Raw genomic sequence first — 17,536 nt, forward strand, 5'->3', positions numbered from 1 at the left:
CCATTTAGCCTACTGTATATTTGTATGAAATGTTTAGTACATTACTAATGATATTTAAAAGACAAACAAAGGCATCTCAGGAAAGATGAGACAGAGAGAGAGGGGTATAATGTTTCTGGGATCATGAAAATCTTGATTACAAAAAACAATAAATATAATATAAATAAATGTAAATATGAGGGCTTCAATTTTATATGTGGCATAAAAATTATCATCAATGAACACAGTAAACAAGAGAGTGGCTTAAAAATATTATTATAGCTAACTGATAATCATAGTCAATATAACAATAGGGTAATAATGAGTTAATAATACAAAGTGCTAGTGATACTTAAATAAAAATAAATAAATAATCGTATTCGTAATAGGCCCCAAAAGCCTCTCACATCACCGGGAATCACTACTTCATCATATAATCTCTGAGGGGCTCTCACCGTAGTTGGCGTATTTCCGACAATCCATGAAGGTAGCCTCGTGACGTCACCGCTGCCTTTCATAGAGCAGCCCAGCCTAAATGGCGATTGCAACAGACCCGCAGGACTCGGTAGTGGAGCGCAGTCAAACCTCTTCCAGGGTTTGATTAAAGACATAACGAAACTAATGCGACGAATAAGGACTGTAAGTAACCTGCTATTGGCCTATTCTTGTCACTGTTGTATTTTATGCCGTTTCACTGTGGATTCGCGGTCGTTTTTAGCGGTTTAACCGATGTCGGCTTTGTGCTGCTTAGCGCAAGGAGAGCGGCTGTACCACGTAGTCAGATGCCTCCGCCAACAACGACTCCTTTGTTCCCGCTATCGGCGGGTTTCCCCTGAACGTTGTGTTTAATATGTATAAAACAGGCAGCGTTTCTGGCTCTTTGTTCCCTTCTTTAATGTGATGTATGTGTGTGTTACCGGGTGCTCATGGTTATGTGGTACATTAAGTCGACGGAGGTCTGTCAGCGCCTTGTCAGCCTGCCGTTATGCTTCCATTCGTGGCTTATTTTTCCTCTAGCCAGTCACAGACTCACTGAAGGCTAAAAATAGGTGGTATGAACGCGAAAATCTCCAAATAAACACTGTTGTTTGTCTTTAATTTGTGGTATGTAAAGACACCCAAGGGTGATAAACAGATAATCTCAAGCACCTTGTGTTAACCTCGCTCACATTTTATCGATACCCAGAAACCGGACTAGCTAGCAGGCGCTGAAACCGGGCGGGGGAGGGTTAGTTTCCATGACACCACGTTTCAACTTAAAGCTGGTGATTGAGACCATTTGTTGTTTGTCTGCTGCTTTAATGCAACTATTATCATGTTTTAACCATAATAAAGGTGAGGTATGATATTTTGTGGAAATTGTCACAAGGGTTACCCATTTTACACATTATAGGGGGAGTAATGTTACTACAATATATGTGGGGGGAAAATAGTATAATACCTTTTGTGACTTCAGAGGAAGCTGTGTGTGGTTTGATCAATTGCCTCCAGTGATGTCACTCTGGTTAAGTTGCATTGTGGGTGACATAGAGAGGTGTAGTAATGAGTCCTAAAACCTGGAAATCAGTTAGCATTTTAGCACTTCTGGTTCCCTTGTCTCAAAATCAAGGGGTTATTTGAACAAGTTTTTGGTTAAATGCTTGAAAAAAGGTCTGTCGTCTGTACTCATATTGTTTTAAGACATAAAATACATCACTAAACGTCCCACCGCTGAATTATAGAGCGCTTACGTGTCTTATAAACGCCGGTTGCTAAAGGAAACTTATCTACTCACTAGTCCGTTTTTACAGGCCGGCTTTAATTACAAACTATTCTAACTTTACAACTTGTACATTCATCAGTTTATAGAAAATGTGTATAGTAATTGTGTAGTAAGACGCCTAGTGGTGGTGATGTTTGAGTCATGCGACCGCGATGTAGTCTGTAAATTTAACATTAGCTTTTTACTTCTAGCGATTTAATTCACGCTTTGATAATCACAAAAGTGGTGTTCATCTGTGAAGGTTGTCTTGCTGAACAAAATGTGAACACCCGTGTTTGCCACAGAGATTTTGTTCTGCAATAATCCAAAATCCCCTTTTTGTCAAGGGGACCTGGTGTTAACTTCTGGGTTAGCCTACAAAAGTATGTCATTGCTACACCACTCTATTACCTTCAGTGGCTACGTTGCATTGTGGGTAATGTAAGCACCAAGTTTTGATTAGGTTTTCAGGGTTCGCATGGGTGCTGGAAATCCTTGAAAATGCTTGAATACAATTTGTTGTTTTCAACGTCTGACAGATGCTTGGATCTTGAGAAAGTACTTGAAGCTGCTTGAAATTGTAACAGTATTACTTTCATGAAAAAGTGCAACCTGGCTAAATAGTTCGAATTTTTAGATAAAGAAATAAAAATAACTCAAATAAAAGCAACCAACAGACTGCCCTCCATCTCTGCAATAGCTATTGATCAAAAGTTTTAGGGCCAGATATCTATTAATGACACAGGGTATTTGATTGTATGATTAAAAATGCAGGTTTATATTACAAAATGCATTGTATTACATCCTATAGTGCTGGAAAAGCTTGAAAATTATTTAAAAGTGTTTTAATTTGACTATGGAAAAGCTGTAGGAACCCTGGATTTTGGTCTTGCATTGCATTCCTAGGACAGTGCTGGACTCATTATAGGCCATTAAAAACAAATTATCAAAATTGATACAGCAGAACCAGAGGTATTGGCAGTTTTATTCCATACATTATTCTTCCATTAAAAAACACATTACCCACAATGCATCTCGGCCACTGAGTAACATCACTGGAGGCAATTTTACAGATTACATGCAGCTTCCTCTGGAGCCACAAAAGGCTTATTCTACCTTTTTTCACATATGCAGTAGTACTCCCCAAGACCTGTGAACACACTTAAATATGGCGGCGTTACATTTTAATTGATCTGGCTTTATATCTTACCATTTTTTTTCTCCTCTTTTTTTCCCTTGTCTTTCAGGTTACACCCAAGTAAAATGGAGGATAGTTTTGATTGCGACTGTGGCGAGCTTGAGCCACCTGATCATTGAGGGTCACTAATTACTTTGAAGACTTAAAGGCCAGACTCATTTCAATTTTATAGATCAGGTGACTTGACAGAAAAATTACACATTTAAATATTAAAAAAAAAAAAAAAAAAAAGACAAAAAAAGATTTCAACAAAGTGCATTTAGGCACATTTCATATGAAGCTGCTCAGGACCAGTCATACACTGAATGTATCTGCACTGTAAGGATGCAACTACATGCTTTTATAGTTTAATATAGTTTCAGTGCTTTTAATTGGGCCTCATTCCAGTCCATTCCATTGCAGTCTATAAACACTACTAAGAACTGTTCAGTTAAAGATACAGGATTGGCAGAGGATTTAAGTGTTTACATTTTCTCTCCTTATTCAAAATGGAAAGAAAGTTTAACTACACATTAGTGCCCCGCATTTGACAGTGACGGCTAGACAGGGGGGACTGGGTAGTCGTCTGTATAGGGGTCATTTAGCCTCAGAAGCAGTGGGGGAATTTCCAAATAAATTCCTCTGTTGGTGTTCCTCTGTTGGAGACCAAACGTTAGAGATAACAGGTGTAAAAGCCTCAAAACAGTCATCATGGCAGAGAAGTTTGAGTCCCTGATGAACATCCACGGCTTCGACCTGGGTTCTCGCTACATGGACTTGAAGCCTCTTGGCTACGGAGGGAACGGCCTTGTGTTCTCTGCAGTTGACACCGACTGTGACAAGCGTGTAGCTGTGAAGAAAATTATCTTGACCGACCCCCAGAGTGTGAAGCACGCCCTGCGGGAAATCAAGATTATCCGACGCCTTGATCACGACAACATTGTCAAGGTAAGTTGCAAGGACTGTGCTCAGAGTAACAGAGAGTAATTATCTTAGGAATTTGTATCTGATATGACCCTTATTTCTGTGTCTCCAGGTGTTTGAGACATTGGGCCCAAATGGTCGCAGGCTCACAGAGGACGTGGTGTCCCTGACAGAGGTCAACTCGGTCTACATAGTGCAGGAGTACATGGAGACAGACCTGTGTCAGGTGCTGGAGAGGGGTCTTCTGTCTGAGGGCCACGCCAGGCTCTTCATGTACCAGCTCCTCAGGGGCCTTAAGTACATCCACTCTGCCAATGTGCTGCACCGCGACCTCAAGCCTGCCAACCTGTTTGTCAACACAGAGGACCTGGTACTGAAGATTGGGGACTTTGGGCTCGCCCGCATCATGGACCCTCACTACTCTCACAAGGTAGGATCAGTCTCTGAGTAGCTGTTTTGTGTTCTTGGTGAATTTGGAATATGATTTTATTTTAAGTGGGGTTTTGTGATTAGTGATTGCTGCACAGACTAGACCCCCCCCCCCCTCCAAAAGATGAGAGCTTTGTTGCTCTCTCACATGATGTTTACAATTTCGCCCAGTAATGCGGTGCTCCCCTGGGTGATGCAGTTTCACAGCAGGAAGTAAACAAGACAGGATGTGGTTCCTTGAGGTAACGCCTCTGTTTCCCTTCTCAGGAGAAGTGAGGCTGCGGAAAACACAACCCTGGGAAATATTCTTTTTCCATTTACAAGTCTAAATATACAAATGAGTGGGTTCATGATAATGTGGCTTAACAAAGATGAAGATAATCCTCATTCCCAGGTGGAAAAAAAAGATGTTTGAATGTAGCATGTACAGTGCAGGCTCGGTTCAGCCTTGAGCGTTTGTCAGCTTCTGATGATAATGTTGAAGGCTCGAGGCTGCAGCAGATCCGTTATGGATATGCTGCATTAAAACATGTGAGGTTTTATTTATATCCAAGAGTGCTTGTTTTCCCCCGTTTTGCCTTTTGCAGTAGTGCTGCAACTAACATTTTTTATAGCGATTAGCCTGCTGATTATTTTCACGAAATTTCTAAATTGTGAAAAATGCTTACCACAAGATCCTAAAGTGATGCCTTCAAATTGCTTCTTTCGTCCAACCAACAGTCCAAAGCGAACAGACTCTTCATTTTCTGTCAATAATGACAAAGGAAAGCAGCAAAACCTCACATTTACGAAGCCTGAACCAGCAACTGTTTGACATTTTTGCCTTAAATTAAACTTAATGGTTGGACATTTTCATACCTGTATTTTGTAGAATCAAGAGAATTGGCTGTCAGAAGGCTTTGTGTTACAGGTTTCTTTCCATGTTTCTCATCAGATGCCAGCATAATGTAAACCTGGGCATTAAAAGCCAGATGTTAGCACCCCAAATGTTGAACGTACACATTTTAATGCTCTCTATAAACCTGTATTTTGTTTTGCAAAGCAGTGTAATGGTAGCAATAAAGTCAGTTGCTTTTATCTTTTAGTATGAGAAGTGTATAGATCACCCTGTCTAATTGCAGCCAGGTGGAAGGCCTGTATTGCCCTTGTGTGCTTCTGTCACCTTATAAAGGGATGGGAAAATTCCATTTGAAGGCCATATGGTGGTATGATCTGAGGGAAATCTAGGTTGGGGGGTCTCTCCTTCCCTGTCCCTGTAGCTGCTGGATCTCCTTAAAGCTCAGAGGCAGTCAGATGCTTACACGTGTCTCAGATTAGTCATCAGAGGGTCTGAAGTGGGCTCACGTGATGCAATCCCTCTGGCTGGCACAGCCTCATTCATATCCCTCTCACAGTCAGGATCTTGCCACATCATACGCTGCTGTGAGAAAGTTTTACACACACTTGTTTACCCGAACTGCTCATTCTCAGCTCACCACCACCACTACTACGTTTTCTATATTCTCCTATGAGTCATGTCTTTGGTGGAAACAATAGGTCTTTTTGCAGTAGAAAGAAGGCAAGTGAAGGCTCATATTTGCCAGTAAGAAGTGAGAGTTTCTCATAGAGTTCAGTCACTGCAGTCACCCACCCGATGTTACCGCGCTCCTCCCTTACAGCAGGGTTTGCTATGTGGGCTTTTTTCCCCTCTACATAAGCAGTTTTTCCTGATGGGAAACATGCAGGCAAGTGGGTATTGAAAAGCTGCTTGACTGGGGTCAGCTCTCTTGTGTTTGACTATTGTCTGCTGTAGTACTGCATCAGACTACTGCTGCGGAGTTTTTGTCAAGGATACAAACGCTTTAGTTGTGTTGTCAGACTGACTTTAATAGGCTTTGCTGCTGCTCTTTTCCAAACAGTTTCGTCTCTCTACTATGATAACAAAAGCCGTGCGGTGGGGGGATGGAGGACACTGATAACCAGACACTTTTTCATGGCACCTATAGTCATCTGATGTGTGTGTGTGTGTCTGGAGTCTCAGGCCAAATGAGGCTTGTTTGGAAATGAACCTGTCACCCTCACATGAGACTGTGTTGCCCAGTGGAGTGTGGAGGCGTTATAAAAACAGTCGGTTTCAGTGTTGGCCAGACATTAGGGTCCAAAAAACAACCACCCTATACTTGTAGTAGGCTGTGTGAGCCGGGGCAGCTGGGTGGCTGAGTGCACGTTATTTGAATAACGTTGTATCTAAATAAAGAAGCGCTCTTTGCCAGTGAGCCTCAGTTTCTGGCAGAGTTTCAGTAAAGAAGCATCATAAATCGTATATAAGCAGAAGGCATTTCCTCATGATTTTCGCTTTGCTCTGGTTAATAAAAACAAAACTCCTCATGAGTTCTTCAGGCTTTTATTAATCCTGCATGTCTTTCTTTTAAGTATGCTTTATGATGCCTGCCAAGACTACCTGAATTTCTGTGTTATCTTTCTATTGTCCTGAGAAGGCGAGTTGTTTCTGCCTGTGTGAACCTTTAGGCCGGCCCTCGTGGTGGCTCAGGATCAAGAATGACAAGAATTCACGTGCACTCATCCAACTTGTCCAGCCCGGATCCAGCTCTTTGTCTCGTTGGGGGAGCCTTGCTCAGAGCCTTATTTGAAGCGGATCTAAGCTTGTGTTCATTTCCAGTTGCAGCCCACCCTTTCACAAGACAAAGAAGGAATACTGTGGATATAACCCTTGTCCATTTAGGTTGTGCTTAAGCAAGCTGTTTGGGATTTAAATGAGGTTAACTGAGGCTGTAAACGACCTCTGAATAGTGTAGCACATTTAATGTGTGGCTGAGCTAAGTGATATCACATCTGCTCTCTTAATAGGTGAAATCCAGTCTAGTTTTACATGTCACCATCATCATCTTAAGTCTTGTCTTTTCAAATGAAGAGTAGAAGTGCTTGACAAACTTGTGTGAGTCATACAGATAAACTCTTGCTGTAGAAAATGGTCTCTTTGCATTTTACCACAAGTCAAAGTAGCTGCACTAATGCAAACTTGGAAAACTCTGGAATGTATGATGTTGCCTGTGGCTCAGCATAAAATTCAGTAATTTGTAATGTTGTGGAGATAATAGCGGGGAAGTTTTCAGGGAATGTATTAAGTGGGGGGGGGGGGGGGGGGGGGGGGTTCAAAGAGGTCCTCTCTGCCCACACAAGTGACACACAACTCTGCAAACCACAACTGCAAGAGCACACACACATTTGACCCAATTATTCAGCCAGCAACAGGCCTGTCTGGCACCAGAGTCCACAGGATCCAACTAGAAAAAGGCTCAGTTGACGACTTAAGACTTAATGAATTTCAGAGAGGTTGTTCCACTTACTTTTTCCAAGCCCAAAAACATTCTAACAAATAGTTTTATGGTAGTCTTTAAGAAACAAAAGTAGCAGGAATTATGGTGATCAAACCACAAATAAATTGCTTATTCATTAATGAGGTCGACATGTCCAGTGTGTTTTGAGACTGCAGTGACGCTCCGCTTGACCCACTATATACAGTCCCAGTGAATTGATTTGTATGTGTGGGATACTTAAGACCGAACACTATCATTGCCAGCGAGGGAATCTTATTGAGTCGTCAGTCACTACCATTCACCTTCTCTGACATCTGTCCTGACCTGCTAAAGGTTGCTGTGACTAACCGCAGCCACAGACACTGAGGGAGACTGCTATGAGTCATTAAATGTCAGCCCGGTCTGATCTAGATCAGGTGGTTAAGTTATTCACCAACTGTTGCCGGAGGTATGGCGCTGGCTGATGCTTTCATGCCTGTGTGTCTGCCTTTTGTGGCGAGTGGCTCCCTCAGAGATCAGTAAAAGTAAAGAGGGTTGGAATGGTAACGTAATGCACTTTATGTCCTCGGCTGGTAGGCAAACTCTAATCTGCTCCTTTTAGTTCAGAGTCCATCGTACACTGAATTGTCCTTACGCAATGACCCGACACTCTTTCAAGCCAACCTAATCTACATCTCTGTCGCAATGCTCTGCTGAGCAGGATGCATTTGTTTCTCTGCTGACTGTAACTCCATTTGCATAGGTCACACAATTTACTGGCTGTTACTCAGAATGAGAGCTGGATTTTTCTCTCAGTAGGCGTGACCTGCCCGAGTGTGTTACTACCTTGTAATTCCCCCTCAAGCTCTTAATAAGCTCCCTGGTGAAAGCCGCTGCCAGACTGGTTACCTGATGGAAGGAGTTCTATCTGTTCGACAGTCTACGTGGCGTGTCATTTATAGGCTCATCAAAACAAGGGCGTGCAGAGTGCAGTGATACACTCCAGGATGGCATGACATCAAGTATATGTGACTAACTTAGGGCAGAAACAGGAGCCTGGCTCAGTGGTGAGGCGACCATTTTGGTCTCACCACAAACTTCCACTGCATGTGGGGGGAGTGAGAGAGGGCAGCGAGGGTGTTGTTTTACCACCTTCCCTCCCCCAAAGGCCCAGTATGTACACACACATACACACAGGTCAGTTGCCTTTGTCCCTGTCCCTGTGTAATTTGGTTTGTAGGGCTGCAACTTGCACTTCTTTTCTTTATTGATTAATCTGTTCATTATTTTCACGTGTTTAAAATGTCAGAAAAATGGTGAAAAAGGTTGATCAGATAACCCAAGATGTGTCCTCAAATGACTTGTTTTGTCCTCAACCCAAAGATATTCAGTTTATCGTCACAGAGGAATAAAGAAACCAGAAAATATTCAGCTGGAATCACATAACTTTGGCTTTTTTCTTTCTTCAAAAGTCACTTTAACCGATTAATCAATGGTTGACAACAGCCGCAGCCGTAGTTGAGAGCAGATTGGTGTCACCAGTGTGTCATTGGTGAGTGGAGTGTGTGGCAGCGGGGGATTATCCTGTTCTCTCGGACTGCTGACGGGGCCCGCACGTGTCTGATCTCCCCCCTTTCATCTTTCTTTTCTCTCTGGGTTCTTTGTCTCCGTGCTGTGCTGCGTACGTGACCAGCACAGAGTCAAGGAGACGACCCAGGGTTACCGGGTTTAGCACGGACCAGCAGGCGCGGTTTGCTCCAGGCCTCGTGTTAACAGCAGTGTTGTTGGATAGCAAACGTGGAGGCACATGAAGTAACGTTAATCCCATTTATCTGTTAGTGAGGGGAAACAGCAGGTTTTAGAGCCTCGAAACTGTGAATGAACCAAACATGATGACACAACAGTTCATCTATATATATATATATATATATATATATATATATATATATATATATATATATATATATATATATATATATATATATATATATATATATATATATATATATATATATATATATATATATAAAAATATGGTGATGAGTAGCTCCAACTCAATATGCCTTGTCTCCCTCTAACACAGGGCCATCTCTCTGAAGGTCTGGTCACTAAGTGGTACAGATCTCCTCGCCTGCTGCTCTCTCCAAACAACTACACCAAAGCCATCGACATGTGGGCCGCCGGCTGCATCTTCGCTGAGATGCTCACAGGGAAAACCCTCTTTGCTGGTAAGTGTTGACTCACGTTTTTAAGTGTGACTCACTGTAACCATTCATATGCAAACACACTGGCAGGCAGTCTTTGAAGCAGGTCAGGTGACTCTGAGGTAAAGATGGGGCACAGGTCTGATATGTTCATCCTGTTAGTCAACATGTTTGTGTTCAGAATAGACAGACCCAGAGTCAGTTTTTACTGTCCTCATTGCCCTCCTTTTTGAAAACCAGCTGGAGCTGGGTGAGACTGACTGTTCTTGTTTGTTGAAACTGCCCTGAGCTGAGCACTAGGCAAATATAATTTCTGTTCTCATGATCTCCCGCGCTCAGCCCTGCTAAATAAAAACTCAGCCATCCAGACGTTGAATGTTGTGTAACTCGCCCAAGAAAGCACCTGACGTTTCTCTGCCCGGTGTTTCAGGAGCCCACGAACTGGAGCAGATGCAGCTGATCCTGGAGTCCATCCCTGTGCTGCGAGAGGAAGACCGACAGGAGCTCCACAGCGTCATTCCCGTCTTCATCCGCAACGACATGTCCAAGCCTCACACACCACTGGCCAAGCTGCTGCCTGACGTCAGTCCCCAGGGTGAGCACCACTTATTTATACATTCAAGTTCTCATATGAACACAGACCAAAGATATGGGGTCCAGGGCCTCGCTAAAAAAAACGTCCAGAGTCTAAAATCCTATCTCAACACAGTTTGTGATCAAATTTAGGATTTTTATTATTTCAGAACAACTGCATTTAGGAAAAATCCTTTAAGTGAGGAATTTAGGAAGTTAGGATCCTGTCCAAAACTCAAAATAACTGACAAAAAAAAATAGAAGCTAACACTGATGTTAGCTTGTTGGAGAAGCAAGCATTGACGTTAGCCTATTTGCTTTAAAATTTCCAGACCCATGTTTTAACGGGTGTACAGTATGTCCACGCCTCCGCAGACACGAGACAGCTGTTGTCATGAATACAGGCAGTCTCATGTACGTTCTTAACACAGATTCAGGCATGACAGGATGAGTGCAGATTGAGTTAAAGGTTCTAGTTGGGATAGGACACACATGAGTTTAGGAAGATTTGGAAGTTAAGATGGGACAAGTGGTTAGGACATTTTTCTGTTATGACGCCCCAGGGTCATATCATGTTTCCTACTTGATAATCTCATTCTCCTCCCTCTCTGCAGCCCTGGATTTCCTGGAGAAGATCCTGACCTTTAACCCCATGGATCGTCTCACTGCAGAGGAGGCTCTGGCCCACCCCTATATGGCTGACTACTCCTTCCCCCTAGACGAGCCTGTCTCTCTGCACCCCTTCCACATAGAGGATGAAGTAGATGATATCCTGCTCATGGACCAGAGCCACAGTCACACCTGGGACAGGTATGCTTGCTCATTTTTCTTGTTTACTTTGCTCTCGGGCAAGTTTTTCTGAACTGATTTGATGGTGTGTTTGAAAACTCAAGCTTTTTTTTAGTTTTGTGCTTCATTGTTGCTATTCTAACGTCTCTTTCCTCCATCGTACTCCATCAGGTATCATGAGAGCCAACTGTCAGAGGCTGATTGGCACTTGCACAGCACCCACGACCCAGACGAAGTTCAGGTTGACCCGAGGGCTCTCTCTGATGTGACAGACGAGGAGGAGGTCCAGGTGTGTGTTAATTTTAAGGATCTTCAACAATAAGTTTCTTCTCTTTTTCTGTTTCCCTTTGTAATACATTTTGAATGCTTATAAGAGGTGTGTGACAATGTGCTTCTGAAAGGGGGAAGATTTAAAGGTTATGTATTGAATTTCTCTAAAAATGATAAACAACAAATAGAAAATAGCTTTTTGTGTTGTAAGTGTACATCAAAAATGTACTTTTTGATGAGTTAAAGTCTAATCGAAGGCCGTTGTCTGTTCCCAGGTGGATCCTCGTAAATACGCTGATGGAGATCGGGAGAAGTTCCTGGATGAGCCGTCCTTCGACTACTCCACTCTGTTCCTGCCGGAGCGATCCTGGCAGGACGACGACCACCACGAGAATAAATACTGTGACTTGCAGTGTAGCCACACCTGTAACTACAAGGCCGTGTCGCCCTCCTACCTGGACAACCTCATCTGGAGGGACAGTGAAGTCAACCACTACTACGAACCCAAGCTCATCATCGACCTCTCCAACTGGAAGGAGCAGCAGAGCAAGGAGAAGGCCGACCGCAAGGCCAAGAGCAAGTGCGAGAAGAATGGGCTGGTGAAGGCCCAGATCGCGCTGAAGGAGGCCGAGAAGACCCAGAGTCCGGTGGAGAAGGACAGAGAGCAGGAGAAACACCAGACAGAGAAGCCTCAGAGCCAGCAGAACCCAGGCTTTGACTTTGATTCCTTCATCGCTAGCACCATCAAACTGAGTCTGCAGCCGGAGCCCTGTCCGGAGGTGGCCCTGCTCAACGAGGTGGGCCTCCTGAACGAGCTCAACTCCTCCGTCTCCCAGCTGGAGGCTCCCCGCTCAGGCTCCATGTCCAAGTCCATAAGTCAGGAGAAGGAGGAGAAGTGCCTGGTAAACCTCGCCCAGTTAGGCGGAGGAGGGCTGGGGGTCGTCAGCGGGGACGGCGCCTGGCCCGCTCAGCCCTGGGAGAGCTTCGGCTCTGGGGAGAGAGTCGAAGAGAGCGGCTGTTTGATAGATGAAGCGTGCTGGGACATTCGCAAAGAGGACCACCTCCAGAAGGAGAGCACTTACACCAGCTATCTGGACCGTCTGTTCAGCCGGAAGGAAGAGGTGGTCGGAGAGACTGTGGCCAGCTCGGAGACGGAGCACTCGGAGGTGAGAGAGCTGGACGAGGGCTTCCTCGGCAGGAACACGGAGATCGTGCTCAACGTGCAGCTGGACTCTCTGGCCCTGCCCGGCTTTGACGGCACCGATGACTTGCCTCTTAAATCCATCCAGGCGTCCCTCACCCCCTGCGCTGTCAAATGCTCCCCACAAATAGCCCACAAAACATACAGCAGCATCTTCAAGCATCTTAATTAAATAAATCTATATCCTCCCTCACAGTGCAGAATCTAGACCGTTTTGTTTTTATGTTTTTTTTTTTAAATAATATCGTATATTATTGTACTTGAATCATTTCATACCTTTTTTTATTACTTTTAATTATTATTTTTTTAAGAGTTGAGAGGGGTGATTTATTATATTTAAAGAGTTTTGGTCATCACTCTGAGCCTTGATCACCAGGCCTTCATGGGTTAATGTCTACGCCCTCATTGCTAACCTGGCATGTCACTCGCACACTTAAGTACTGTAGATGAACAGAAAGTGGAGAGAATTAAATAAAGATGGATGTTAGGAGAGGAGGTTTGGCTGTTTGGCTGTGACATAAAGAAGGATGGTAGACGCTAACATTGCTGTAGGCATTTAAAGTGCTTTCAAACACCCTTTCCTGGGATGGGATACAGAAAAAAGAACAGGATGGGATGTCCTTTTTTTTTCTTTTCTTTTCTTTTCTTTTCTTTTCTTTTCTTTTCTTTTCGTTTGACTTCATGACTTTTCCCCCTGAAGAAAGCTTCCTTAATAACCCTTTCATACTGTAAATCTGACACATGATGCCAGCAGCAACCATTATCGTAGGCGTTAATGTAAATGTGTTATCTACCTCAAGGTAACAGCCGCGAGAGACACTCGAAGCCGCACTAGTGCTTTACACACATGACCATCCTCATGCCATGAAATGAAGTGGTCGCGTAGATGAAATCTGTCTCACTTTAGCATTTAACATAGTGAGGTGTTTCAGTAATCATTATTTATTTCTAGCAGATGTGCGATATTTATTTTATCAAAAATGTGTTATTTCAATGTGATTATTGAAGATTGAGGAGTTGGACTGACTTCCATTTTCATTTCGGCACTATATGGGCGTGTAAGTGTTCCTTTTGTTTTACGGTAGGATGCAAATTCATCTGTTATGTTCTAAAAGAAGTCGAGGCTTTCCATTTTCCACCAATACTGTCCATATGGATATCATTCTTTTTGTTTTGTTTTGTTTTTTTATTTATAGGTGCATTCTGTCTTTAGTGGAAAAAAACTGCTCTATGGTTTAAAGAAGCGCCTACAAGTCTTAATTTTTTATCTAAATGTAATGTAAAAAATTGCGTGCATGGAGGCAAGAGAAAGGTACATTAAAGTAAAGTTAATGGTGAGTATAATGTACGTCAGTTTTAATTGTACGTTTTTTGTTAAATTTCTATGTACTTTTTCCAGGCAAGCATGATGAATTAGGTTAAGGTGTAGCATGTAGAACACTTATGGACTTTTTTTTGTAATCATTGGTTCCCCTGTTCTACAAAATATCTCAAAATAAAATTACTGGCAAAGAGTTTGTCCTGTGTTCGTCCTTTCTTTCTGACCTCATACACTCAGTTAAGTGGTGTGTTTTTTTAGTTTTGTTTTGAGTTCACAGCCACAAGGTCCTCATTGGTGGTGAAGAAGTGCTGACTACAGTGTTGCCACCTCTAGCCTTTACTTTTGATGTTTAAGTAGGCAGACTAAATTACACTGAGTGCTGGAGACACAAGCCTTGAATCATCAGCTAAATGTAGCTCTGACTCAGAACACCATATATCAGAGCTGTCCACATGGGATACAGACTCCCACCTGCCTTGTGGTATTACATAACAACAAATTGCATAACAAATGTGTAAATGTTCATTTTGTGGCTGCAGCACTTTTTTTTTTGGTTGCAAAATTTTGCCTGTTCTGCAATCGTGACGCATTTTCCCTTCAAAGAAATGGGTGTAGAAACACTGACGCCATTTCACGTCCCATCACAGGCAGCCTTACTGTATTTATTATAACTTCTCTAAAGTTTACATCATGAAATTTCCACAAGGTGACCACTTCAGATTGTGTAGAAATGGTGGTGGAGGAAGTTTCCAAGTACAATTATTATTTTTTTTTATTTAAAAGTACAAATACCACACAGTGAATATAGTCTTGCATTCAAAATCTTAAGTGAAAGAAGTACTTCTTGTTTATGTCTCTTACTGTGCAGTCAAAAAACAAACAAACTTGGGTTTCATTTTACATATTCAGACAGTTTTGAGAAATATGTCACACCCAAAACCTTTCAATAAGTAGCAGAGGTATTCAGATCCCAGAGGTGGCAAAAGTACACAGTCTTTACTCAAGTAGAAGTACAGATACTTGTGTAAAAACAGACTCTGGTAAAAGTAGAAGTACTGATTCAACTTCTTTACTCAAGTAAAAGTAACAAAGTACAGGCTCTGAAATGTACTGCAACAAAGTGACGAGCCTGTTTTGAAAATGTAAGGAGTAGAAAGCACAGATATTTGTGCTCACATGTAGGGAGGAAAAGTCCAAATTTGTCAATTTACTGTATACTATGGGTTCACTGGTTATTGGCCTGGCCGATCATCAGATCTGGTATTCAGCATTTTCCTGATTGTCTTATTCAGTGTTTCTTTTTTATCCAGTTACCAATAAAATTAACTGGTTATAAAATGTGCTTCTTTCACTGGGGTGCAGCATATAAACTGGAAAGTAATGAATAACTAAAGTTATCAAATAAATGCAGTAACAAATACAATATTTGCCTTCAAAAAGTAGTACAGTGGATGTTTAAAGAGCAGAAAATGGAAATACTCAAAGTCAAAAGTACCTCAAAATTGTACAGTACAGTTCTTGAGTAAATGAACTTAGTGACACATCACTGCTCACAGCCTGAGGAAAGACTGGTGGTACGGCACAAAAACAAAGTTTACTCTGTGTCACTGTCGTCATCTTTAGTCCACAGGGGCCACAGAATCAACAAAAAATGAAAGTACCTTTAAGTACCTTAAACATTAAGTTAAGTACAGTGGCTGAGTGAATGTACCAATCTCTTAAAAGACAAATGTTTGTCCACGTGAGCCAAACTGGCTTAAAACTGGTTTAGAGTGAACATAATTCTCTGACTGGACCAGAGGCTCACTGGAACGACTGTGACCTTACAGGAAGGGAAATGTTGTGGTACAAAGGTTCAGAGCCGGTTCTCCTACAATAATCAGCTGCAGCTGGGCTCGAGCTTTTCACTGCTGCTGCTTCCTGCTGGGAAAAATTAGGCCAGCTATGTGTTGTTATCCTGCTCTCTTGGTAACAATAAAATCCTCTGCCACGCTGATTAAACCCTGCTGGAATACTCAGATGAAAGCTAAGGAACCTCATTTGTGCCAAGTGATAGAATAAGAGGAGTGCCTCAAGACTAAATGTAGGTCAAAATCAAACTGACGTGTGCTATTTTCTCTGTTTTGACTCTCACCGCCTCACATGTCCACATGTCTCTTATATTTTCTGCAGCTTCCTCTTTGCCTCACTCTCTCTGTTCTCCTGCTGGAAGATGGTTCTGATTTACTTGTCTGGATCTCTGCTCTGGCGTGCTCAACACCACTCAGGCATCCCCATTACTCTGCGACTTCATCTGCAAATCCTTCAGCAAGTTACAACTAAGTATTGTTTATTTCCTCTCACTCTTCCACCTACATACTTCACTTTCTCATATTCCCTCCTGCTGCCACTCATCCCTTACAGTCTGAGGTCTCCCCTGAGGTCCAGCTCCTGCCAGGTGTGTTAAAAATAAAAATAAAAATCCAGGAACGCCACGATAAGCAGCTCAACTCACCACCCATCAGCTGACAGTAGCTTAACACGTCACCTACTAATTCAAGGTCGTGATTTCTATTCTCTCATCCAGGAAAGGCCAATTAAATCTCAATGCTAGAGATTTCAGCAAAGACCAGGAACTACTTAAGCTTTAGCAGAAGTTCCTCTGATGGAAAGCACTGAAATAACTTGTATAGATGCAATAACCTGCTTGGCAGAGGACTCGCAGCGCCGTTGAATTAATGTGGAGACAAAGCCTCTGATAGTTATCTGCCACAACTTGAGGCTGCTCATTATAGCTCCTCAGTGTCAGAATGTGTGTCCATATTCAGAGTTGTGCACAGTGCTGGACACTAAAGTTAGAACACAAAGTGCCCTTATAAATAGACATCAGCTCTCAGGGACCTTCACTTTGAAAGCTTTAACTCGTGGCCAAGTTAGAGAACCTCCTGACCGCTGACACCAGATCAGTGGATCATTTTATACGACTTCTAGACAATGTACACTGTGATTCAAAAAAGAAGTTTCAAAGTGAAACAACAGCCTTCAGTCTGTGAGCTGACTTAAATTAGTTCAAATTCTTTTTGTTGTTAAGTTAAAGGATAAGTTCAAAATTCAGTCATCCAAATATCCAGTCACAGCCATACTGATGGAAAGTCAGGTGAAGTTTCGTTGTCTAGAAAACATTTCTTTCTCATTTGCAATTCGTGCAAGTATAATTCATGTATTATGGATTATCTTTATTTTACGTCATTGCACGATACCTTCCAAACATCACAAGACTGATTTCAACCAGTGCATATCACGCACGGCAGACGTAGCAAGACGAAACAACGTAAAAGACATAAGAAGACGGAAACAGACAGAGAGGGAGACTGGAACGGGGAGAAAAGGCGTGTTAGTGCCTCTTATCTGCAGAGACCCTGCAGCCCTCTGCCTGGATTTTCTTATTTTCTCACTTTGTTGCTGCTCGGGACGTTTTACCAACACAAAATGTGGCTATGTGACGTCCTGGGAATGAGACTCAACAATCAACTATCTTTGTGGTGCGTTTAGGAACAGCTGGGACAAATCCTACTGATTCTACCTTTAAGTTTAATAGTCTTTGAATTATAATAATATGACGTGAGCTTCAGTTAACTTTGCACAGAAATGGT

The 17,536-nt window shown here is 42.5% G+C and overlaps 1 protein-coding gene across 1 annotated transcript; it reads left to right on the forward strand.

Annotated features, from left to right (window-relative positions):
- The first annotated feature begins 510 nt into the window (after positions 1-510).
- On the forward strand, positions 511-14,098 carry mapk6 (mitogen-activated protein kinase 6). Its single transcript, XM_073464077.1, has 8 exons — positions 511-618; positions 2,968-3,845; positions 3,934-4,251; positions 9,630-9,774; positions 10,181-10,345; positions 10,938-11,133; positions 11,284-11,401; positions 11,658-14,098. The coding sequence occupies exons 2-8, from the start codon at positions 3,609-3,611 to the stop codon at positions 12,753-12,755; spliced, it is 2,277 nt and encodes a 758-aa protein (XP_073320178.1). The 5' UTR covers positions 511-618; positions 2,968-3,608; the 3' UTR covers positions 12,756-14,098.
- Positions 14,099-17,536: the final 3,438 nt, after the last annotated feature.

This window comes from Pagrus major, chromosome 4 (assembly GCF_040436345.1).
Source record: "Pagrus major chromosome 4, Pma_NU_1.0".
Lineage (NCBI taxonomy): Eukaryota > Metazoa > Chordata > Actinopteri > Spariformes > Sparidae > Pagrus > Pagrus major.